Here is an 18,774-nt window from a genome sequence, read left to right as displayed (position 1 = left end):
AAAAAAAAAAAAAACTGTGGATCCTTTTGATAACAACACAGTATTAAGAATCAAGTGTATGTAAATTTTTGAACGGGATCATTTTTATAAATTCAACTATTATTTTCTCTTGTGGACTATATGTAAACTTTGTATGATCCCTCTTATTTTGGTAAAATAATTAACATTTTGCAGATTCTGCAAGGTGTATGTAAACTTTTGACCTCAACTGTATCTAAGCCTAGCAACCAGCATATGACTAGCATAGCAAAACTCTCACAACTCCTGAAAAACACCCTATCAACTGCTAACAACACACAAACAACCACCCAGAATGCCCTAGCAACCACATAGCAATCTATCTATCTGTCTGGAAGTCTGCAATGCCTTAAAACTTTCAAAATGTTAAGTTTTTAACCTACTTTAAGCTTAAAACTGGTTCAAAGCTTTTAAAACTGCATTACATTTAAAACCACTTCAGGCTTAAAACCTTCAAACTTCAAGCTTTTCAAACTATTCATGAATGAAAATTAATATTTGAAAATAAAAAAATGACCATTTTATTTTTAAGTTTACTATAAAATAATTGTATTTTTATTTAACACTCCCTTTTCACACTTTATTATTTTTGTTTATTATTTTATTTAAAAAAATAAAGTGCAATAATATTTTCATCCCTATTATTATTATTATTTTTTAATATAGTTATATTTAATGGGTCACACTATGTGCAGTGTGAGGACCAAACCAAATCTCCAGGTGCTCTTATGAGAACCAGGCTGAAAAACTTATGTGCACCCCTGGTAATATACCATTATTTAATAAATTTTTCAGAGTAGAACAGCACATTCATATTATTCAAATCTGCACTAGTGAAACAATTATTACAGGAATTACAGTATTTGAAAAATCAGACAGTGCTTTCTGTCAAATGCCATGCATGTGTATATTGTGGCAGTTGTCTGACATCGTGAAAAGAACCTGCGTAGCTTACTTTGGGGTAGTAGGTGATGCCACTGCTGTGACAAACTCTGAAACCTCCTGATTGGTTCCTGACGGTAGGCTGCCCAGTGGCACTGCAAAAGCAATTGGTCTGGTGCCATCGAAGGAGAGCTTGTCCCTAAAACAAACACCAAATTAAACAGTTTTTATACTAATAACTTCTTAGAGATGGTCTACATACAAACTGCTCCAACTGTATTCATATAGCAGAACTTTTGTTTTTTCTTTTGTGACAGAAGCAGCAACAGATTATTTATTCCATATTATGACATATAACCAAGTGAAATGAATTACTGAAAAAGGAAAAAAGGCAGGGACTTGGTTCTTTGCATCAGCTGTTGATTGGATGAAGGCAGATCTGAATGCAAGCTTGCAGCCAGTTGTAAGAAAGTGGTGGGGTTTTAGCAAATGACTGAAGAAGTCGGTCATTTCACCAGAAGGTCCAGTTAATCATTAATATGCATGTAGAAAATCGATCATTTTCATTAAATGTTATGAACATGCAACCTGTTTTCCGAAATCAATTATAACTGGGCACAAAATCAACATGACATTTCAAAGCGATTACAATGCACTAGCATGACTAATCATTTAGAAACCTAAAGTACATACTTTGGCTGCAAGAGGAGACTCTGGTCCAGGTATCATGAAGAAAGCTTTCCTAAGGTCCACAAACATACCTCTACACTCCTGCTCCAATGCACTGCGGTCTAAATCACCTACAGTGAGAAGAGATCTCCATGAGCTGACATATATAGTGTATAAAGTAATATACAGTTTTCAGTATAGTATAGTATACAGGGTTCCAATGGTCACCTGGAAATATTAACATTGTTTTCCAGGCCTGGAAATGAATAAGAACTTCAAATGTCATGGAAATTCCAGGAACAATCAAACACCACTCACATTCCCATTCCTATAGCGTTCCTGTAGCTCAAACAGTAGAGCACAGAGCTAGCAACACCAAAACAATGTACTGTAAGTCAACAAATGCAACGGAAGTCGCTTTGGATAAAAGCGTTTGCCAGATGTATGAATGAGATTTCATATTGATGCATTTTCCAGTTGTAGAATGTTCTGTTTTAAACAATATTTATATAGTACTGTATAGTAATGGATATATTAACTGACCTACTTCCAGTGAGAACTGTGGTTCATTCTTGTCAGTGCATCCCAGAAGAAAAGATTCATTAACAATGTGTTTGTCCTTTCCAATTTTTTCCAATATTTGTTCCAAATCTAGAGAAATGGGTATACAATTATAAAAATGTATATGCAAAATCCTTCTATTTATGTAACGGAAGAATTTAAATGGAGCTGTATTGAAACCTGAGGTTTTTAGAGAAGCCAATTTGTAACCACTGCCACTGCTAGTCTTTCGCAGTAGAGGAGAAAGCTTATGATACAGCAGAACCTTCCCAGACTTCAGTGCCTATCAAACACCACTCACATTCCCATTCCTATAGCGTTCCTGTAGCTCAAACAGTAGAGCACAGAGCTAGCAACACCAAAACAATGTACTGTAAGTCAACAAATGCAACGGAAGTCGCTTTGGATAAAAGCGTTTGCCAGATGTATGAATGAGATTTCATATTGATGCATTTTCCAGTTGTAGAATGTTCTGTTTTAAACAATATTTATATAGTACTGTATAGTAATGGATATATTAACTGACCTACTTCCAGTGAGAACTGTGGTTCATTCTTGTCAGTGCATCCCAGAAGAAAAGATTCATTAACAATGTGTTTGTCCTTTCCAATTTTTTCCAATATTTGTTCCAAATCTAGAGAAATGGGTATACAATTATAAAAATGTATATGCAAAATCCTTCTATTTATGTAACGGAAGAATTTAAATGGAGCTGTATTGAAACCTGGGGTTTTTAGAGAAGCCAATTTGTAACCACTGCCACTGCTAGTCTTTCGCAGTAGAGGAGAAAGCTTATGATACAGTAGAACCTTCCCAGACTTCAGTGCCTCTCGACATGCTTCATCGTCCTCCTTTAATCTCATGAGGTACCTATATAAGAATATTATACTTTATATTAAAAGGTAAAAAAAAAAATACTTGAATTGTACAAAATTTATGCTGGGAACTACGACAGATAATACTTAATAATAACAACAACTATTCATTATCAATTAATAATAATAATAATAATAAAATTAATAAGTTCTCAAAAAAAGTTGAGGTACACCAATCACTGTTTCGTGTATTTTTGTTAATGAGGTCATTCACCTTAAAAATCAACACATAAAAAGATAAAGAAAACAAAGCCTGTTTAGGACTCTTTGCATTGTTTTTTTAAACTAAAAATCAACAGAATTGACTATTTGTATACAGATGTCACATTGCAAACTGTTTTCATTTTCTTATGTGTTAGCTATTAAATATATTTTCTTGTCTTTTTTTTTTCTTTTTCAAATATGACCTGGACATGTTCGTGAGAGGTTTCGGGAGATTTACAGTGCTTCAGTAAATTATATTTCCAGCCTACTCCAGTGGTATTTTTAATGGAGTAATGCAATACTGTAATGCATTACTTTTAAAAGTAACTTTCCCCAACACTGTTCTTATTATAAATTAATGTATTTTGAAGAAGACAGACCTCATTCGAGAAACATATCCAGAGATGGAGCGTGATAGCACCAGGTTACAGCTGAATAAATGCTTGAATGACTGCAGCATGTCTGAAAGGTAATGCCTGTATGTTCAATACAAAGGGTTTAACATTGACATTGATAATTTAAAATTGACATTGAATCTTAAATAGTTCAACAGTCATGCAAGGTGTAAGAGAGAACTTGCCCTTGAAACAAACGTAAACTGGCAGTGCAGAATCTTCTTTCAGTATCAGGGTTTCCTGTAAATAACAGTTTCTTTGATTTTGTTCGTGGAAAGGCACTGTCAGGCGAATGACACAAAAACACATAACTTATAGCCTATATTTGTAACGGAACACACCGTCGTACACTCTAAAAAAAAACTGTTATTTTATGGAATTTTACCGTTTTATTTTACAGTTTTTGCACGTATTTTTGAAATACAGTTAAAAATTGTAAATTTAATCTGTTAACAGGTGGTTCAGTTTTAAGGACAATTTAATTATTAATTGTTATTTGTTTACCAAACTGCTATATTGTTGCCGTTTTGAACAATTCCTTTTATTGTGTATTGTTGCAGTTATGATAATTGTTTATATTTTTATACTGTTGCAGTTATGAACAAACTGAATTGGTATGTTGTTGCAGTTGTGATCGAATTTTAACTTTTGGACTAATTTTTAAATTGAAATATTGTTGCAGTTATGATCATTTTTAAAAATATTTTTATACTATTGCAGTTATGAACAAATTATTGGAATATTGTTGCAGTTGTGATCAAAGTTTTATTGTTATACTTCAGTTATGAACAAACTGTTGCTATACTGTTGTAGTTGTGCGATAATCTTTATACTGGTATATTGTTGCAGTTTTGAACAAAGAATATTAGTAAATTGCAGTTCTGAACAAACTATATTGGTATATTCTTGCAGTTAAGATGGTATATTCTTGCAGATAGGTGAATAAATGATTAAAACACTGTTTTGCACTTACGGCTGATTATTTGAATTAAAGCAGTGTTCAAACTTAATGATAATTTCATGGTTTTTATTTAACTTTCCACAGTATTTAAGTATAGCTCCTTATTGAACATTAAAAGCTGAAGAAAATACAGAAAATCTCATGTAAAATGACAGCAAAACACTGTATTTTTGAATTACGGAAAATTACTGTTATTTAATGTGCCCGTTATTTTACGGGAATTTACCGGCACCCCAGCTGCCGGAATTTTACCGTTTTTTTACGGGATTTTTTTTTACAGTGTAGACACAGGCTACTACACCGCAAATACTTCAAAGAGTTTTGTTTCGTAAAACTTTGTAGCTCTCCACTCCAGCAAACCTTCAGTTTACATTACATAGAGCACCCTAAGTAATAGGCCTATACTGTCATAAATAAATATGATTGTTTGTATAGCCTACTCCTGCAAACGACGCCTGCGCGTAACATGCACGACGTCAGTACGTCAGTACGTCATCAAGAGCGTGCCAGCGGCGAAGTGGAAACAGAGATCATATACATTATACATTATTTATATTTTTATGTCTGTACATCATTACACTAACAAAAGGTACCAAAAGCATCAGCTTTTTGGATATGCGTTTGGATATTCCTTTTGAAAGAAGTGTGCTTAATTGTATTTGTGCACTTGTAGTCTTTACATCTTTTTAAAAACAAATGTAGGCTGCTTGCAGATAACGTAATATCAATAAAATAAAAGGGCACGTAAGTGTAGGCTACATAAAGAAAGCACACTTTCATGACTATGAAAACACACTTAAGAACACTTTTTAAAAAGTGCATTTGAAATAATCTCAAATCAACAGTTTTATTTTAAAGTGTATTTAAGTCATAATCTTTTGTCTTGCTTGAAAGAAGTAGCCTACACTTATTTTGATGTGCTGACTTACGTACAAAAGCACAATTTTAGCTGCTGTTTGATATTACATTTAAATTTGATGCACTTATATTTAGTGTACATTTTATAATACATTTAAATGCAATTGCAATTAAGCCTGTGAAAACATTCAGTTAGTATATACTTAGCTATTATTTCCTTACTAAATACTCTTTTAAAAAAATGCTGAAGTGTACTATTTTTCACAAGGGATACTGATTAGATATACGTAATATACTTTTTGGGCATTTAATTATGATATTCACTGAAGCACCTTGAAATGTGCACATAGACCTACCATGTAGCTGTATATAATATCAACAGTTATTCAACTCAGTAGCACAAGTTTATCAACGTATTATGGCATGTGATAGTTATCATCACTGTACCACATACTTACAATAAATATCTATAACATTTTTACAACTTTCATTTATTTATTTTAATGACTTATGCATGTGTTTTGCTTTTTTTTAAAACCTTTGTCTCAGATCTCCAGTGTTGGAATATGAAAATCCATTATGTAAATATGAATTATCCCATTATGCTCTCAAATAAAAAAAAACAAGCAGATCATTTCAACGGACCTACTCATTGCGTGAAAATGATGATACTGATAATATGAAACTGATAATATGATTTATTTTCAAAAATTGCGACTCAGTTGGACCATCATTTTCACCACAATACACAATTTTGTCAAAAGTTTGTCAAAACTTGTCTACCAAGTTCTGTAAGATATGCTTGAAAGGAATATGAGCCATGTCACCCATTAAACAGGGTTGAGTTTCCCAAAATCATTATTCCTAAATAGACCTGAGAGACCATTTGTATCAATGGTAAAAGTAATAAAAGCCTATAGTACATACAACATTTAAAATGCAGATATTCCAGTATTTCAGGAGTGTGTTGGGAGACTGCAGTACAGTTTGTCTTTATGAACAGTAGATGGCGCTGCAGCTCAATCATTTGTCCTCTGAAGTTCTATCCACAGTTTAGCAGCGCTGATCTCCACAGCTCAGTCTGTAGCAAACGAGCCGCTGAGGAACGACAGAGGGAGAGGAGCTAACCAAACAACATTGTCCGATTTTACAATATCGACGCATTCCAGGGAGGAACAGTAAGTTGCCCTGTTTATTACGCTTCAGTAAACATATCTAGAGATGATTGCATACTCTCACTATCACAGACACGGACTCGAGACACTCTAGAAAGTTCCCCGCATATTTCCATAGTTTTCCCGTTCCGTGTGCTAAGTTACCATTGCTCGCTTTCCTTGTAAAATGCCGGGTTGTTAGCACATTTTCTTATATTTATTTATTTTTTTCTCGTGGGGCGTAGATTTGATCAGTTGTTGAAACCACACTGCGATCATGAAATCACATACGCAACGTTACATCACATTACACTAGATTCCGGATTATTTTCGAATAGTTGTTTGTTACGGGAGTATAACATATAAACTGATATTTATAATATGTAATATGGTGTTAATAAAGTCAAGTTTACTTATTTATTAAATCATTGTACCAAATGATGTTTGGTTTCATTCGAGAATGAACTGGTTTTAAGAAAACAAGAGTTTTTCTCTTTGTATCTGTTCTGAAAATATGAACAGGCTAAAGATATTCAAAGATAATTTGCAGCGGTGAAAAGATACAGAAAAACACGTTTACTTTAACAACGAAGTAAGAAGTTAGTATAGTAAGTTACAGTTACAGTGTTTGGGTGATGTACTGGGGGAGGGGAATGGACGTGGCACGGTACTCTCCAAATACTACTAAAACACATTTTCGAAATAGTTAACAATTAACACAGTGAGACAAACATTTTGTTTTAGGACCTTTGCCTGATAATGATGTGATTGCTGGAGCAGCATCCCTCATTTCCCTTCGACCTCAACCACTAATCGCAAAGATTGTTGATGGGATGTCTGCTGTAACCTCCGTTTACAGATATCCCGCTAATTGTAAATCATTGTAATAATAACAGTTTTTATAACCTGTTATAATAATGTTACGATTTTTGTCACTCGGGTTAACATCAGAGCAGACTATTCTGTTTGCACAAGTATACTTACTTGTACTTAGAAAAATAACTCTTGTTGTACCATGGTATTACCATGGTACATTTTTTAAAAACTGACCAAAACAAAACATGGTACATATATTAATACTACTGTACTTTTTTATTAGTGTTATGGATACATTTCTGTCTGACTGACCTTTAAAATTAGACCCTAAAAGTCAAGTTGTTAGTTTGCATGCTCAGTCATATTAAATAATAGGCCTATTTCTGACTGAAAATTTAGTTTTAGCTTATTTGTTTTTCACTGTTACAGTGCACAGTTATCAGATCCAATATGATATTCCAAATCTAAAGCAGTATATTCCTTAATAAACGAGTAATATATTTAAAATGCATTTATTTCATACTAAGTATAGTTTAAATCGATTCACATATTTACTAAAATATCGCTCGAGACTTACTGATATACAAATTGTAATTAAACTTTATTTGGAGTATCACTTGTGCACAATGCACATTTCTTAATATTAAGCCTAAAATGTGTTTTAATATCACTGTTGATGAGGACTGTATGATCTTTGAATAATATCGTTTTTTTAAAAGCAAGTGTACCTAAAGTATATGCAATAGTTCCACTTTAGCACAATCAAATATACTTAAGTATATCTTTAGTTGGACTTAAGCAATACTTCTGCACAATGAAAGTGCATTAAGTACAAAGTTAGTTGTTCCAATTTACCAGTTCAGTATACTACAAAATTGCAGGGTATTTTTATTAAGTACATAAATATGTAAATGTAATTGTAGTATAGCCTACTTAGCATGAAATAAATCTACTTCAAATACATTTTAGTATATTTATTTTTTACTAGAGTTCAACATTTTACCATGGTAACCAGTTTCCATCAAAATACCACTAACTTACTTCAACAATAGCATCGATATCATGAAAATGAGTTAAATACTTCATATATGTTTTTATAACTTGTTACATTTATTATACATATAATTAATTATGGTTTTAGTGAACTTACTTTTGGTTTTACTTACATTTGACTGAATCCTTGCTAGGACTTGCCTTACTACAAGGGGTGTAGTCCTTTTCTGTTATGGTGACCACATCCATTAACCTTCCCTGACTTCACCCCGGGCTATTGCTTTTTTAGTGTATCCACTGCAGGATTTTAGGCAAGCCTTTTCTGCAAGTTAACACTAGTTCCTTAAAGGTTTAGTCAAGTCACATGTTCTGATCACATCTTGTCTTTTTGAGTTAAGCATAACATTTTTAACAGGCACTTGTTTTCACGGGAGGAATCTAAAGCGGTTTGTTTGCTACTGTTTTCAGGTGTTATTTGTGTCTGTGCAAATTCCTGTAGTGCTTGTTTTAGCAGCTGTTTTCGCTCCTAACAAATGGTCGAGTTTTCGGAAACGGCTGGGAAATGCATTTGTAACCTGTTTTGTTTTTGTTTGCTTTTCTGAGTTTTTCTAACTCCAGAAAGCTGAAGTGAAGTTTAGGTCAAGCGACGGTCAGAGCACCGTTTTTCCAGATATGCATTTTAATGATTGAGGAACCGCTGTTTTGCCTTGTATTAGTCAATAACTTTGGTTTGGAAAGTTAAAAGAAGCCCATATTCTTACAGACCCACAATCTGACACATAAAGCTGTTAGTTTCTAGTTTCTCTTTTGGGGTTTTTTGAACAGGTAAAATGAGTGACTCTCAACCTAACCAGACACCCATTGTACGAGTAACCTACTAAAACGCTGAGGGTGCAAAAAAAATCAAAATGTTGAGAAAATCGCCTTTAAAGTTGTGCAAATGAAGTTCTTGGCAATGCATATTACTAATCAAAAATTAAGTTTTGATATATTTATGGTAGGAAATTTACAAAATATCTTCATGGAACATGATCTTTACTTAATATCCTAATGATTTTTGGCATAAAAGAAAAATCTATAATTTTGACCCATACAATGTATTTTTGGCTATTACTACAAATATACCCCAGCGACTTAAGACTGGTTTTGTGGTCCAGGGTCACATATGAGCAATGTTAACTTATGCCATATGATACTAGGATGAGTTGCACTTAAAATGTGGGTTTTGTTCAAAAGTGCAAGAAGTCTCTTAACAAGGGCTGCATTTATTCGATCAAAAAGTACAGTAAAACAATAATAATGTAAGATATTATCACATTATTATTATAAATTATTATATTATTATTTTCATTATAATTGTGATCAATTTAATGCATCCTTGCTATATAAACATATATATTTATTAATTTATAGAACTATTTTCCATTGGCATTCAGTTTTTTGAAGCACTGTGTTTTGGGATTCTTATCTTGCATACTATTTATGATGGATGGAATGCAAAAAAAAAAAAAAAAAATGAGGGAAGGAAGAAGTTTGTGCAATCTGCTCAGTTGTTCTGCTCTATTTATAAATTGAAGCTACAGGCTAACTGAATGCAGTCAAGCTGATGGCGGTGAGCTGGCAGCCCCTTCTTGTTTCACAGTGCCAGTGGGATTTTGTGTGGACAATCTGTCTGGCTCAGAACAACTCGTCACGCCGCATGTTGTTGTACGCTTCACTGCAGAGTAATAACTGCTGAAATACATATGGCAGCTGTGAGAAGTTTATTATTCTGTAATGGTATCAAAGGGCTAGTTCACCCAAAAATGAAAGTTCTGTCATCATTTACTCACCCTCAAGTCTTTCCAGACCTGTATGACCTATTTTCTTCTGTGGAATATAAATGTCTGATTGTTGTTTCCCCTCACACAATGGAAGTCAGAGCTATTTGGTTCCCAACTTTCTTCACAAACTGTTATTTCTGCAGAAGAAAGAAATACAGGTTTGAAATGACATAAACTTTTTTGACATAAACATTTTTGGGTGGACTGTCTCTTTAATAAACACTTAAGCAACTTACACATGGGTTATAAACTTCCTTTTTTTTTTTTGAGAAAATGATTTGTTGAACTCGATAGACTTTCTTTATCACTTTCTGATTTACACGGTTTCTGGTATGTGGGTGGACTGTCTCTTTAATAAACACTTAAGCAACTTACACATGGGTTATAAACTTCCTTTTTTTTTGAGAAAATTATTTGTTGAACTCGATAGACTTTCTTTATCACTTTCTGATTTACACGGTTTCTGGTATGGTGTGTGTGTGTGTGTGTGTGTGTGTGTGTTTGTTTGTAGCTGTGTGTACATTTGACTTTACAGCTCAACTATTTTTCATCTAGATGTAATGATTTTGATTCTTCATTCAGATGCAGTGTGCCCATGTTTTGCATAAACTATTAACCACTTCCATATCCAATAATTTTTCGATGGGAATTTGCTATTTGACTAGAGTTGATCGACTGGTCTAGGTGAACTAACTTCTTCTGGTTATGTGTTACTGACACACACAATAATACATTTTTATTTTTAGCAATGCATTATTATATTTTGTTAGAAGCATTCTTTTAAATTATACACTTACTAAACAGAGCAAACAAACCAAACAATATAACAACAAACACAGAGTACTTAATACAAAGACAGCATAATAAAAAAGCCTAGAGCGATGATGCTGCACACATGCTGATCCACCTGTACAAACAGAATATACCTGGAATCAAATTGCTTTTCTAACTTGGTTTTATGACAGTATAGCACCCACAAGTTGCCATGGACAATGGTCCCGTGCTATTTTGGTATTATTTATATTATTTTAGTTTTTATTAAAAAGAAAATGTAAAAAAAAAATTATTTAGTTTTTTTTTTTACATTTCTCAGTTTTCATTTTATTTGTAGTTAAATTTTTAATAAGTTTTTAAGTATTGTTTCTGTTCTTTTTAAATATTACTATTTAAGATGAATTTTTATTTCAATTTTAGTTTTTATTTATTTCTAGTTAGTAATTTTAGTGATTTAATTTAAACTTATTTCAGTTAGTTGCAAAGGTAAATTGATATTTTAACCTTTATTTTAATGAACAAAGTGTATTTAATAGTTGTAGTTTTATTTATAACCCTGCAACAGTGCAAAGTATTGCAGAGAGCTATGTATAATTTTATAATCTAAATCAAAGTTTTTCTCTTTCAGGTTGTTTGTTGAAAAGGGTGAAGATGGGAGTTAGGAGTGTGTGCTGTATTTTACTCATTTCTCTGCTAAAGTCTTCTTTTGCTCACAATGACTTCTTCACATCCATTGGTATGCAACCTTTTCACCTTTTTATAAATTGATGTTTGAAATGTTCCTGCAGGTTCTAACAGGTAACATAAGCCTCCAAACCCATGTTCATGAATATTTACCACTGATTATACATTAACAGAACATTAGAAGATGCAGCTGACAGTAGGCCTGTCGCAATAATCAATATATCGACTTATCGTGCAATATATGTACATGACCTCAATAATTTTTGGTGACGCAATATATCGCATTATATTTACTTAAAAATGAATGCCACCATGTTTTGTACATTCCACTTGCACCTGTGTCTTTTGCAGCTTCTCGAGCATAACGTGGTGTAGTTGGTGCTAGTTCAAATTTAAATAATGTTTCTACAAACAAAGTTTCATCTGCAGATATGATCTTGTTTAGGGATCTGTGCCTTTGTGCATACGGACATCTGACTGCTAAGTAGTGATTGTGTTTTTCAGCAATAGTGTGCACCCTTAATTTACAGAGAAAAGAAGGTCCGGGAAAAATCTGTAGATGGAAAAATCTCCAGACAAGTTCTTTGTGCATTTTTCTTTTTTTCTACTTGTTACTTTGCACTTTTTGTTAGAAAATGTTTATTTACTATTTATTCAGGTTTTTTAAGGTATCTAATATTTTGATACTTAATTTCCATGATCTAAATATTCTTAAAAATTAAAAGTTTGTTGTCATTTGGAAGTGTGTAGGCCTTCTTGCATTATTATGCTGTTACATTATGATTATATATTCAGTGGTATAAAATGGTCTTTAAAATGACAATAATATTGCTTATCGCAATTATTTCTGGGGCAATATATCGCACAACAAAAAGTTGTTATCGTGACAGGCCTAGCTGACAGGTGTTGTGGAGAACTAGACCGGTCATTCACTAATCACTGATGCTCATTTGAGTTCTGTCCTGGCAGGTCACATGACAGATTTGCTGTACACAGAAAAAGACCTGGTGACGTCATTGAAAGACTACATCAAAGCAGAGGAGAGCAAACTGGAGCAAGTGAAACAGTGAGTAATATCTGTTGATACAGTATCAACATTAGGCATATAACACGTATACCAGGTATCTGTAACAACAGGTATAACTCATCCCTGTTTGAATGGGCAAGGAGTGATTTCTGAATGTGAAAAAAACAGAATAAATAATAAAAAAAATAAAACAAATCAAAATAAACATCTTATATATATTTATACAACAGTTCTTTCTGATCCTCGAATCTGATTGGCTGATAAGAGTGTGATATTAGAGTCCAACAGAACTCCACAACTGTTTCACCGCTGTATCACTCCGCTTCAGTGTTGCCAACTTAGCTACTTTTTTTCGCTAGATTTAGCAACTTTTCATACCCCCCTAGCGACTTTTTTCCAAAAAAGCGAACAAACCTTAGCGAGTCTCTTTGACTCACTGGTACTGCCACACGAGCGCAAGATCTTACTTTCACAGCGCGCACACCTCTCTCTTTCTCTCTCTCTCTCTCTCTCTCGGTCTGCTCTGTAGAGAGGAGCAGCACTTTCAGTTAAATTAGATATGATGTTGCTTCTCTAATTTTACATGCAAATATAGCCAAAAACACGGCACAGGAATTGTCTTCGTCTTTGCTTATATTATGTGTATTTGATTTCATCAGACGACGGCTCGATTATAAATCAGGATTTTTGTGCAGATTAACATCTTGGAAGGGAGAGCTGGTTATGTAGTCTTAAAGGGCCACATTTCAGTCACTATTTCATATTTATCCCATTGACTGACAACAGAAAGAGTAAATTATATAAATGAAAACCGTTTTATTGAGAATTTGGCTAAATTAAAATACAGTATGTGAGCACAGAGAGGCAAACAAATGTAAAAGGCAATACGACGCGATGACGGCATGAATATGCTAATTAACATATGACGTCTTCTGGCGACTTTTCAAACTGGCTTTAGCTACTTTCCATTGAAAGTTGGCAACACTGCTCCACTTGCTGAAGTTGCCGTATTTCTCACAGCGAGTGTCATGGCGGATGGCAAAATCCACTATAATTGTAAAAATAATACTGTTTTGTGTCACGGAATGTAGTTTTAAGAGTTTTTTAGGTAAAAATTTACTTGTTTGACGTCTTCTGGCGACTTTTCAAACTGGCTTTAGCTACTTTCCATTGAAAGTTGGCAACACTGCTCCACTTGCTGAAGTTGCCGTATTTCTCACAGCGAGTGTCATGGCGGATGGCAAAATCCACTATAATTGTAAAAATAATACTGTTTTGTGTCACGGAATGTAGTTTTAAGAGTTTAGGTAAAAATTTACTTGTTTGGACTTCAAATATATGGTTTGTTAATAAAGATAACGTCTATTTGAAAATTTGCTTCAATGTTTCTGGAGATGTGAGCTCCAGGACGTCAGCGGCCGTTTAGCGCTCATAAACCCGCCGAATGCGTCTCACCTCGGCCAGAACTTCTGGAATTTGCAGCTGGCTCTGATGTCTCTATAGTGGTTAAACGTGAGATATAATTCGTTTTGGTTAAATGTAGGGCTGTCAACGTTAACGTGTTAACGCATGCGATTAATTCAAAACCCTTAACGCGTTCAAATAATTTTACGCTATTAACACAAGATTACTGAAACACAATTTCTATTCTAAACCTTTTTCCCGATTTCGCTTCTCTGTTTGCAATCAGATCATTTTAAGACGCTAAACTCCGGGAAAGTTTTCAGTCCAGTGATCCAGCAAGCGAATCCATTCAAGCAAACAGTCCAAAACGGGGCTAATGTAAAGAAAACCAGGCTGATTACATAAGAGATGGCGGAGAGAATAGATACTCATGTTGCGTTTGGAATTATTAATTCCAGTGTGTTTCACTTTAAAACACAAGCTCTGTGGTTGTTTCTGAAGAGCGCGAGAGCTCACTCACGCGTCGCGCAGTGTGAAATACAGACTGAACATAACGCCAAAACATCCCACCACTGTATGATATGCGAACTACGTTTTCTCGGCTGGATAAAGCAAACCAGCTTCTTTTGATGTTGGAGTTTTGATGGTTGAGGATTGCAATCAAGGTAAAGACGATTGCGGTGATGTACAGGAGTCGTAAGCACGCGTGAGTCTGATACACCGTGTTTGAGCGCTCTTGATGCACAGATCATATCTTATCACACAAGCCAGTGATAAAGCCTTTATCTCATTACACATGCCAATGATAAACTGTCATCAGACAATTGATGAGCCATTTTAGTTTTTTAGTTTTTTTTTCCCCAGTCTTGTAATGTGGCATTGTTATATGTAGCACCATGGTCCTGGAGCAACATTTCGTTTTACTGTGTACAAGCTGCATGTGATTGAAATGACAATAAAGCCATTCTGATACTGTGTGTTGTCAGGTGGGCTGAGAAGCTGGATGCTTTAACAGAGACAGCCACACAGGACCCAGAGGGGTTTTTGGGTCACCCTGTCAATGCCTTTAAACTCATGAAGAGACTAAACACGGAGTGGGGTGAAGTGGAAGACCTCGTGCTCAAAGACATGTCTGACGGTTAGTTTCACTGTAGTTCAACCCATATTAACATCTGTTTATTCCGTATTTACAACTGATACACTTATTATGAAATATTTACTTTAAAATACCAATATTAGGTGACTATAAACTATTCTCAGAAATACTGAAAATAATAGAAAATGCTAACAACACCAACCAACATGTTAAAAACATTCAAGCAATGCCTTGCAACGTTCTTTAAAATCAATAAAAGACTCTTCTTAAGACGCCTAATGAGGTTTTCTGATTTCTAATTTTCGGGGTGGTGGTGTGGCAGGGGGTCTGATAATAGAGTCTGAAGTAGTTGATGTGGTTTCTTTACTACTGAGGTTTAATGTGGTCTGAAGTGGTTTAATATGGCCTGGTTTGTTTTTACTGGCATTTCTATGAATTTTTTCAAAGCTTTTAAACTTTTAAACTGGCTTTGTCAAGCCAACATCAAGGTTTTTCTCGTCAAACTTTACTATTTAGTCATTGCTTGGTATTTTTTGGAGCTTTACAGCCCTAATGTACATTTTTGTTATATGGAAAAGTCAAAAATGTTTGAAATAATACAAGGTTGAGTAAATGATGACCATTTTTTATATATATATGGGTGAACTATCACAGTTTTTATAAGCACTAGGACCCATTTCTCAGCATTTACGTTACTTTTTCAAAATTCCAAAATTTCAAACTTTTCAAGTTTAAAACTTAAAACATAATACAACATTTTCTACATTTCTTCCATAATACCACATTAAAGATATTCCAAATCTAAAAACGAGATACTGTGAAAATGATTAGATGTAGATGAAACACCTACACAGATGTGATCATAATCAGATGATCATAACCACCAATACAAAAGGGTGAAAATTATTTTATACTGTAATGTAAACATGTACCATGTTACATATACTGCAGATAGCTGTCATTCTTATTTTGTGAAGAAAACTACAAAAACTGTATAATATATATCAACAAAGTGTGTTTGTTAGGTAAAAGCTTTTGCTAGTTTTATGGAAGAATGAGTTGATTTGAAACATGTATGGTAGTTTTAGTGCATTTTGGATGCAATTTTTTTTTGTTGTGCCAAGCTTAAAGTTGTTTGAGTTTTAAAAAAGTGACCTATGTATTGAGAAACGTGTCCTAGTGATTGTACACTGTAAGTCAAGATGTTCTTATTATATATTTTTTTCTTATTAAAAGGTAACCATATTTTCTTCTAGGTTTTATCTCAAACCTGACTATTCAACGTCAGTATTTCCCTAATGATGAAGACCAGACCGGTGCAGCCAAAGCTCTCCTCCGACTGCAGGACACCTATCAACTGGACACACAGATTATCTCTTCTGGAGACCTGCCTGGTGAGCATGAGCTCTTCTCTTTCCAAACATGCTTCAGATATACCTTTTTTGCATTTGTATGACATCTCATTGCATGTTTTCTTGTAGGTGTTACTACAGGCTTGCCCTTTAAAAGCACCATGACTACCGAGGATTGTTTTGAGCTGGGAAAAATCGCCTACTCTGAAGCAGACTACTACCATACAGAGTTATGGATGGCCCAGGCACTCAAGCAACTGGATGAAGGAGAAGAATCCAGCGTTGAAACTGTGACAGTGCTGGACTACCTCAGCTACTCAGTCTACCAGCAGGGGGAGCTGGAAAGAGCTCTGAACCATACCAAGAGACTGCTGAGTGTGGGTTAGTCTGATCTACAATACTAAATATAAATCATATCACAATATGGCTTAGTGTGATTGTAAAATCGTGCCGACTGTGATTTATATAATATAATATATGCTTTTCTAAATATATATGTTCAAAAAATCAAGTGCATTTTTCATATTGCAATATATTTGACAGAAAAACTGTTCCTTGGCTGTTGCTTAAATGTTGACTATTAGAGATATTTGAGACATTCAACAGTTGTCCAAACTATTACAAAATGTTTAACACATTTATCTCTCCCGTACAGATCCTGAGCACCAGCGAGCACTTGGGAACCTAAAGTATTTTGACTACCAGCTAGCCAAACAGAAGAAGGCTGAGAAGGAGCAGAGTGTCAAGGAAGAGAGCAAGAAAGAACAAGAAAAGACGGTTGGGAAAGGGGAATATCTCCCTGAAAAGAGGAAATACGAGCAGCTATGTAGAGGACAAGGAGTCAGAATGGTGAATAATAAAATACTGTAATGGCTGCATTAACGTAAATATTCACTAAAATGTCACATTAAGCACGAAATGCTGATGCATTAGCTGATTAATTTTTAATATATCAGTGCAGCTCTAGCTCCTCAGCCACCTAATTCAGCCATTTCAGCTGTTTTTTTTATATGAGGTAATTAATTATTAAAGACAGGACTTTGAATTATTTATGCACACCCAAGGTGGTAATACGGCCATAACACAAAGCTCTATTTCTGTCCATTCAGTTGACCAAAGCTCAATGCATACTGCAAAAATAAGTCATAAAAAACTCAAATGCTTCAGTGAGATGGCACTTACATAGCTTTAGGCAACCAGCGAATGAGTTTTTCCATGACAGTGCCTACCTGGTTCATCATATTGAAACCAACTTGTAATGCTGTGAAAAAGCATGAAATACCAACCATTTTATTTATTTGTCATGGCCAAGATATAAATGAATTGTCTAATATGTAAATAAATTCTCAATCTTACAGAGCCCTCGCAGACAGAGACGTTTGCTCTGCCGTTACTACAACAGTAACAGACATCCTTTTTACATAATCGGCCCAGTGAAACAAGAGGATGAATGGGATCGTCCACGTATCATCCGTTACCATGATATTATATCAGAAAAAGAAATGGAGAAGGTCAAGGAGTTGGCCAAACCAAGGGTGAGTTCAACTTTTATACACATTCAAATATTTATATAACGTTTTGGCCACACACACACAATTTATGTGGATAATCTTATAGGGTCATCATTTACTTACCTCATGATTACTTTGATTGATCTTAGAAGCGCAAGATATTTTTAATATTCAATCATAATCTTTGTCCATCCATTGAAAGTCCATGCAAAGGTTTCAAGCTTCAAAAAGTTTATAAAGATAGTGTAGAAGTAAAGTCTTCTGAAGAGACATGATCACTTTATATAATGAACAGATTTAATTAAAGCATTTATTTATATGTTAAAACTGATCAAGGCACATACATAGAGCACATCAAATATGATGAAGAGAAAGCTCAAATGGACTTTTTTTAATGTCCATTACAAAAACATGCATCCCTAAAATTATTTGAAGGTGCGCAAGTATTTTCTTAATCTCTTAAAGGGGTCATCGGATGCAAAATTAACTTTTGTTATTGTTTGAACATAAATGTGTGTTGGACGTGAGTGTAAACATCCATCCTATAATGATAAAAATCCACCCAGTGGTTTTTTTAATATCCCTATTTTAAAATCCCCTTTCTCAAATCAGGCTGTTCTGAGATTCCTGTCAGAATGACGTAGTTCTGCACAGGCCCCTCCCACGATAGTTGATTGACAAGGCCGTCTTACCTTAGACCTGCCCTGAGTGAGCTGT

General features: G+C 34.3%; 2 protein-coding genes across 3 annotated transcripts in view; one reads left to right on the top strand and one right to left on the bottom strand.

The window, feature by feature from the left end:
- LOC107751711 (nucleoside diphosphate-linked moiety X motif 13-like) overlaps positions 1-2,573 on the bottom strand; it is a 4,388-nt gene extending 1,815 nt beyond the window's left edge. Inside the window, exons 1-5 of the mRNA XM_016567465.1 lie at positions 2,523-2,573; positions 2,311-2,413; positions 2,113-2,220; positions 1,594-1,700; positions 974-1,099 (exon numbers count right to left, since the gene is read on the bottom strand). Coding sequence (XP_016422951.1) covers positions 974-1,099; positions 1,594-1,700; positions 2,113-2,220; positions 2,311-2,413; positions 2,523-2,573 — 495 coding nt within the window. The remainder of the gene's footprint in view (positions 1-973; positions 1,100-1,593; positions 1,701-2,112; positions 2,221-2,310; positions 2,414-2,522) is intronic.
- Positions 2,574-6,461: 3,888 nt separating this feature from the next.
- LOC107751705 (prolyl 4-hydroxylase subunit alpha-1-like) overlaps positions 6,462-18,774 on the top strand; it is a 19,633-nt gene continuing 7,320 nt past the window's right edge. The window contains exons 1-8 of one of the 2 annotated variants that reach the window (XM_016567460.1): positions 6,462-6,601; positions 11,612-11,719; positions 12,637-12,733; positions 15,085-15,236; positions 16,451-16,588; positions 16,676-16,927; positions 17,202-17,395; positions 17,905-18,081. In XM_016567460.1, the coding sequence (XP_016422946.1) occupies positions 11,635-11,719; positions 12,637-12,733; positions 15,085-15,236; positions 16,451-16,588; positions 16,676-16,927; positions 17,202-17,395; positions 17,905-18,081 (1,095 nt within the window). In that variant the 5' untranslated portion in view covers positions 6,462-6,601; positions 11,612-11,634. The remainder of the gene's footprint in view (positions 6,602-11,611; positions 11,720-12,636; positions 12,734-15,084; positions 15,237-16,450; positions 16,589-16,675; positions 16,928-17,201; positions 17,396-17,904; positions 18,082-18,774) is intronic. The other variant, XM_016567459.1, reaches the window with a different exon arrangement.

The sequence above is a fragment of the Sinocyclocheilus rhinocerous genome, unplaced genomic scaffold (genome assembly GCF_001515625.1).
Source record: "Sinocyclocheilus rhinocerous isolate Xijiao unplaced genomic scaffold, SAMN03320098_v1.1 scaffold891, whole genome shotgun sequence".
Lineage (NCBI taxonomy): Eukaryota > Metazoa > Chordata > Actinopteri > Cypriniformes > Cyprinidae > Sinocyclocheilus > Sinocyclocheilus rhinocerous.
Note: the sequence above shows the minus strand (reverse complement) of the source record. Positions and strands in the feature narration are given on the sequence as shown.